The following is a 6,296-nucleotide window of genomic DNA, read 5'->3' as shown; positions in this document are numbered from 1 at the left end:
CCCGGGAAAAAATACCTCTTATATAGTCATATAAGAAGCGATCTTATATGCTTATATATGAATTTTGGCCTGATAAGAGCTTGTATGATCATATAATGTTATTCAAGATAATATAAGGCCATATTTCAACGTATATGTTTAAATAAGTTTATATTTGAGGTACAATATTGTGATTATATATAATCATACAAGATTATATAATCATACAGTATTATATATAATCTTATATGCTTATAATAAGTTTATATATAATAAGTTAAAATAATATGATTAATATATATATTTATTTATAAGAACTATAATATATATATTTTATAACAATTTTTTTCGTAAATTATTAATATTATTATAATTAATTATGTCAGATAATTTCACTGTTTATATAATATTATAAAATTTTATATCAATTGATAAAAATTTTTAACCACCATAATAAACGTCATCAATCAAGAAAATAAATGTTAATGTCAATAAAAAAAAGAAATTAAATTAAAAAATATATTTTATGCAAAATTAAAAAATGAAATTTAAATAATAATAAACAAAATATTTATTATTAAATTTCAAAAATTTAAGAATATTTTGTTTATTATTATAAAAATATTTATCAATCAATACAAATTTTTATCACAAATAAATGTCAACTTAAAAAGTATACTATGCAAAATTAAAAAAAAATTTTAAACATTTTTTGCTCTCAGATTTTGAAATTGGTTACGAATAAATGTCAAATTAAAAGAACAAAAGTATCGTTATGCAAAATTTAAAAAAATTAAAGATAATTATTGGCTGTTAGATTTTATATTTTTCAAAAGCGCACTTCTCTCTTCGTTGAATTTATTAGACATGCCTTCTTCTATGTCATTACGAGTTTGTACTTCCCAATCAGTGCGTTTTTTAGCTTCCATGTCCGTGTAATCTAAATATTACAAAAAATGATGTAATTGTATAAATATGCGTTTTTTAACTAAATTGTATAATTAACGCTCTTACCAAGAATCGCTTGTTTTGCGTCAAAGTCTAAACAATCAACTGGAATTTTGGCTCTCTCTTTGCCATGAGCTCTCGGAGCCTGCCCTTTATAAGTACAATTTAAAAAGGCTTCCGGCGTGAACACTCCTGCCATTAATTGACGTGCAAAATGCTTTGGTTTTTTCGCAATACTTTTTGCAGTATTAAGTATTCTTTTTTTGCAATATATTCCGTTAGAAAGCAAAACCATCTAGAAAATAAATTATTGAATAAATTTTCGTAAATTAAAATCTTATAGAATGTACTCAATAACGATGTAAATTATAGTCTAATTATTAAGAAATATTTCAACAATTACAAATATTACCGTGTCTCCACAATTTGCACCAAAAAGTTGATAATTTTTTTTTTCAATTTCACATTTGTCTTCTTGATCAGACGTAATTTTTTTTTTAATGCTTAGCGAGATTTCGTTTGGGCGATTAGATATAGAAACATCGAGTTTTTTTTCCTTATTACAATCCTGTGACGGGAACGAAGACGATTTTTCAATACTTTTATCTAAAAAATATATTTAAAGGAATAAAATAATAAGTAAAATAATAAATATTGAAATATAAATATTAAAATGTAAATAATAAAATAATAAATTAATGTACTTGTAAGTAAATATAGGGTGCTTTATTTAGAGGTATAATAATAAAAGTTTATAACGTATAAAGTACTAGTTCTAATGACGAAAACTAGATGCCACCGTAAAGAACAGCTCTGAAACTTTTGAAAACCCAGTGATTTTGAGCGCACAGCGCATGTACAAAAGTTGTTCACAAAATGTTATGCTTAGACATTTAAAAAAAGAAATTATAATAAATTCTAAACTTATAATTATATTATATTACTTATAATTATTCTAAACTTATAATTTATTAGTAATATACATTCTTCCAGAAATACTTACAAAAACTCAAAAAGTTTTTTTACACGTTGATCAATAAACATCTCACGTAGTCAACCTCAACCCACATGTTGAAAATAGAAATATGCAGAATACTGGACAACTATCCGTATTATCTGTTTATTAGACATGTACAAAAACTTTTTGAGTTTTTGTAAGAATATTTGTAAAATAACACATATCGTTAATAAATTATATGTTCAGAATTTATGAAAATTTCGTTTATTAAATGTTCACGCGCAACACTCTAGTTAGTTTTTGCGCATACGCTATGCTCCAAAATTGTTGAATTTTTAAAATTATAGAACTGCTTTTTTTTTGTTACTAGAATTAGAATTTTGTATGTTATAAATTTTTCTTTTATTATCTCTAAGCGGAACGTCTTGCATATATAAAATATTACACTAACTTGAAAAATTATTTGATTTTTCAGTTTTATTTGATTTTTCAGTTTCTATTTCAGAATTTTTTTTCTGAAGTTCTCGAATAATTTGCTTCAATTCTTCCTTTGTTGGACTTTGATTTCCAGAATTAGAATAGGAGCTATTTACTGATGAAATTGATTCAACCGAAATTGATGCACTAGAGCTTTCGCTCGTTTCACTGGTATCAGCGAGAATTTTAGATACTGTAGATCTTAATTTTTCATTTGATCTTTTCTTGAGGTCTACAGAATTATTATTTAAATTGTCCGTATATAAATCACGGTGAACATCCAGATCTTCAGAAAGTTCGTACTCTTTTTCGTTATTTTTAACTTTTAAATTTGACGGACGTAGTATTTTCCTATTAATGTCTTTCGATTCTGGTGATGGTTTTTCGATCTATAAAAAATATTTTAATGCGGTTAATATAAAATTATATTAGTTAATTACTAAACTTAACAATTTTTTTTAAGTATTGACGATCGACATATCGTAATATTTGACAAATTGCTATTTGACGACCATTATAAAACTCATCTATACATATATATTGATGCATTAACATTTACGAAGCAAAGGTTCTTGCATAATGCCAGGCAACAGGCAACAGACAACAGAGAATAAGAATTTCACCTTATTGAAAATCGTGTATTGTAGAATATGCGATTTCTGATAGGTTAAATTTTTTATTTTCTGTTGCCTGTTGCATGACATTATTGTGCAAGGACCTCAAAACTTAACCTTTATTTTCTTTTTCGGCGGCATATTATTAGAGATATCAGCATTGGATTTTTTTCGCTGGCTTGACTTTGTATTTTGTTGAGTAGACGGATCATGATCGGTTTTGCGATCTTTTTTAGACTTCTTGCTTATCTTCATGTCCTTTTTTATCTTTTCAAATTGTTTATCGATCACAGATTGATCATCTACAATCAAATTTATATATCATCAAACAATTAAATAATCACAAATTTATTTTATGATAAAACATATTTTTATACAATTATAATTATCAGAAATAAAGTATTAAAACAAAATTTTTTCTACGAGAAAAAAAGATTTTATCAAATTTATTAACCTTAATGTATGGTTAAATAATTCCCAATTATAGAACAATGAATGGTTACGTTTAACAGCAAAAGCAGCTTTCCAACTGTTGTAAGATTCTTTAATATTGTTGGTTTATATATTTAGATCCATGAGGAACTAAGGGCAAGAATTAATCATATTAAATTTATAACAGTTGCAAAACTGCTTTTTCTGCTGAACGCAACCACTGTTTACTTGGCACAAGTCATTTGGAACTTATATGTATATAGATGCATAAAATTTGTTGACTGTTTCTTTAAAGTGAGGTTAGATTGGTAAGATTCTTCTAAAATGATGATTTTATAGATGTTTTGTATAGTACACATCTCCGATGTACACATCAGAGACGTTCAGCTAAAGACGTCCAGACGACGTTCTCTACGTTCTAAGTATGTCCCTCGGACAAAGTGTGGTGCTTCGTTTACATGAGTTTTAGGTAACACATGTCTCATTAACAATAAGTTTATTATCACAATATCGGATATTTGATCTTAATTATACTATTTTTATAAATTCTTGCTAAACTAATTTTAATTGTATATATTATTACCTGAGTATATTATAACCTCTCCTTCGTATTCCTTTTTGTTGTAAAAAAAAGTCACTTTATCCTTTTTTTTAACAGATTTTTCATCGTAAATTACCGCTTCGTTATCAACGACGCAGTAAGATCCATCTTCAATACATTTAAGAAGAAACATTTCTATTATAATGTACAAACCGATTGATTATAAAGTAACGCACTAGCACAAACTTCCACACACTAGCTGGCACGGTTGACGATTGACGATCGTGAAATATAAAGGTGTATGTTCTTGCACATGCGCGTTTCTAATTAGCCAATGAGAGAATAATGCAAAATACCGCCAACTTTGAATTCAGCATCATATTATTATTGTTTTACTTACTTAGTTCTGTATTTTTACTTAATTATGTATGCTTATATTATATATTGTCGATGAGTTTAAATTCTGCGTAAGGACTGCATCAGCCGCATCAACTGTTTCAATTTGTTCGTCTTTTTGGCAACCACTAAAATATAATAATACTGGAACGCGCACGGCCTATGTCGCCTTTGTTTCTGCGTTCCAATATTATTATATTTCAGTGTTGATGACCTAATATAACCTAAAAGTGGCATTTGACATCTAATATCTGCATAAAAAATTTGTCTCGAATACCGCGATCACACTTATTAAACTTATTCCAACATGCTTAATTATTGCTGAAAGTGTGACTTTTACGCCTTCTTTGTTATTGACTCCCAAATTCCCGTCGAAAAGGAAATAAAAAAGGTACACAGTGCAGAGAGGAGCTATATATCCATAAGCGCCTACACGATAATGTAGCTTTTTTTGTGTATCATCCTTCTTTCCGATGAAACCGCGTCTAATTTTCTGATATTATTTATTGCAGTCCCGATCCCTATTTCAGAGTTCGATAATCTTCTTTGATTCTAAAGAAGAACTGGAAGTTCTGACGATTGGCATTCGCGGATGTTGCTAAAAGTAATTTGAAGTCAACATTTGAGATGTAAACGGCTAATAGGAATCGGCACGATAATTATTGCACAGTAACTTTTTAAGAAATTAAACAACAGTTAACATTACATATACAGGGTGCCCCAAAACCCGCGGATTTTCTTTTAAGTGCGGATTCTTTAGAATATTCCAAGACGAAAACCCTATAACACGTTATCCGAAGATCTCACCCAGTCTTTTTATAACATAGTTGTTAACATAGATGACATATTGTGATGCGGATATAATTGAGCGAATACTACTCTGATTCCACTTATGTAACACTGAAAATGGCCAAAAGTTTGTGTCAAAACTCTGCTATATATGTAATGTTAACTGTTGTTTAATTTCTTAAAAAGTTACTGTGTAATAATTACCACGCCGATTCCTATTAGCCGTTTACATCGCAAATATTAATAATTTTTGAGAATCTATTAATGTATTTTAAATTTTGATTTGAAGTCATTTGGTATTATTACTATCACGTCTTTTCACGGAAAGTTAAAACTATAAAGAACGCGACTATGTCAATTAATATGGAATATGGAGATGACGAAGATGTATACCCTCCAATAAAAAAACAAAAGTACAAGGATTGGTTACACAATGAAAATATACCGGTATGTATGAATCTCGTATATTTACCACAGAACTGCTTGAATTCTAGGCGTGAATTTTTCTTGGATTGTATAGGCGAAGGGGGAAGAATAATTAAGAAAGAAATTATATATATTAGAAATATTAATATATATAGATTAATTATGACATATAGTTTAAGATTTAATTATAAAATTATAATAAATATATATATTCCACTACTAGCTTAATTATACATATTCTTGAGTTAACATTTGATTATAGATACCTGCAAGGACACGTAGTAGACATGATGCTAGACAGACGCACGAGAATCATCAAAATAATCCGAGTACAGATCCGTGTACGAGCAATATTGAAATTAATAACGAGCAATTCGATAATGAACAATTAAGTTCGCACGATATTTCAATTTCAACAGCTAGTAGCGAAAATATTGCATACAGCAATAATGACGAAAATGATAGTAATGAATTCAACGAATCTGATATAAATTTACAAGCGAAAAATGATGAATATCTTTCATATAATTCTGACGAAAGTGATGCCGATGAACTTTCAGATAAGGAAATGCTCTATGAAAATAGTAAGCAGAGCACAAATGAAAGTATTTATACAATTGTTAAATTGTACATTGATAATAACTTAACTAATAGAGCGTTGCAAGATGTACTGACGGCTTTTTACAATATGCTGCCAGTGCCCAATAATATGCCCAATACCAATTATAAATTTTTT

The 6,296-nt window shown here is 28.1% G+C and overlaps 1 protein-coding gene across 1 annotated transcript; it reads right to left on the bottom strand.

Moving 5' to 3' along the window:
• Nucleotides 1–563: 563 nt before the first annotated feature.
• Nucleotides 564–4,226, bottom strand: LOC105457945. The gene is made up of 6 exons (XM_011702919.1): nt 3,992–4,226; nt 3,094–3,278; nt 2,337–2,751; nt 1,340–1,533; nt 994–1,222; nt 564–919 (listed from the first exon to the last, which is right to left on the bottom strand). The coding sequence occupies exons 1-6, from the start codon at nt 4,140–4,142 to the stop codon at nt 783–785; spliced, it is 1,311 nt and encodes a 436-aa protein (XP_011701221.1). The 5' UTR covers nt 4,143–4,226; the 3' UTR covers nt 564–782.
• Nucleotides 4,227–6,296: the final 2,070 nt, after the last annotated feature.

This window comes from Wasmannia auropunctata, unplaced genomic scaffold, assembly GCF_000956235.1.
Source record: "Wasmannia auropunctata unplaced genomic scaffold, wasmannia.A_1.0 LD334878.1, whole genome shotgun sequence".
Lineage (NCBI taxonomy): Eukaryota > Metazoa > Arthropoda > Insecta > Hymenoptera > Formicidae > Wasmannia > Wasmannia auropunctata.
This window is presented reverse-complemented; position numbering and strand designations above follow the sequence as displayed.

Coding starts and splice junctions, on each gene's coding strand:
- LOC105457945 (XM_011702919.1), bottom strand. CDS start 4,142: ATGTTTCTTCTTAAATGTATTGAAGATGGATCTTACTGCGTCGTTGAT. Junction 3,279..3,991: donor AGAGGTTATAATATACTCAG/GTAATAATATAT, acceptor ATTTGATTGTAG/ATGATCAATCTGTGATCGAT. Junction 1,534..2,336: donor AAAATCAAATAATTTTTCAA/GTTAGTGTAATA, acceptor TATATTTTTTAG/ATAAAAGTATTGAAAAATCG.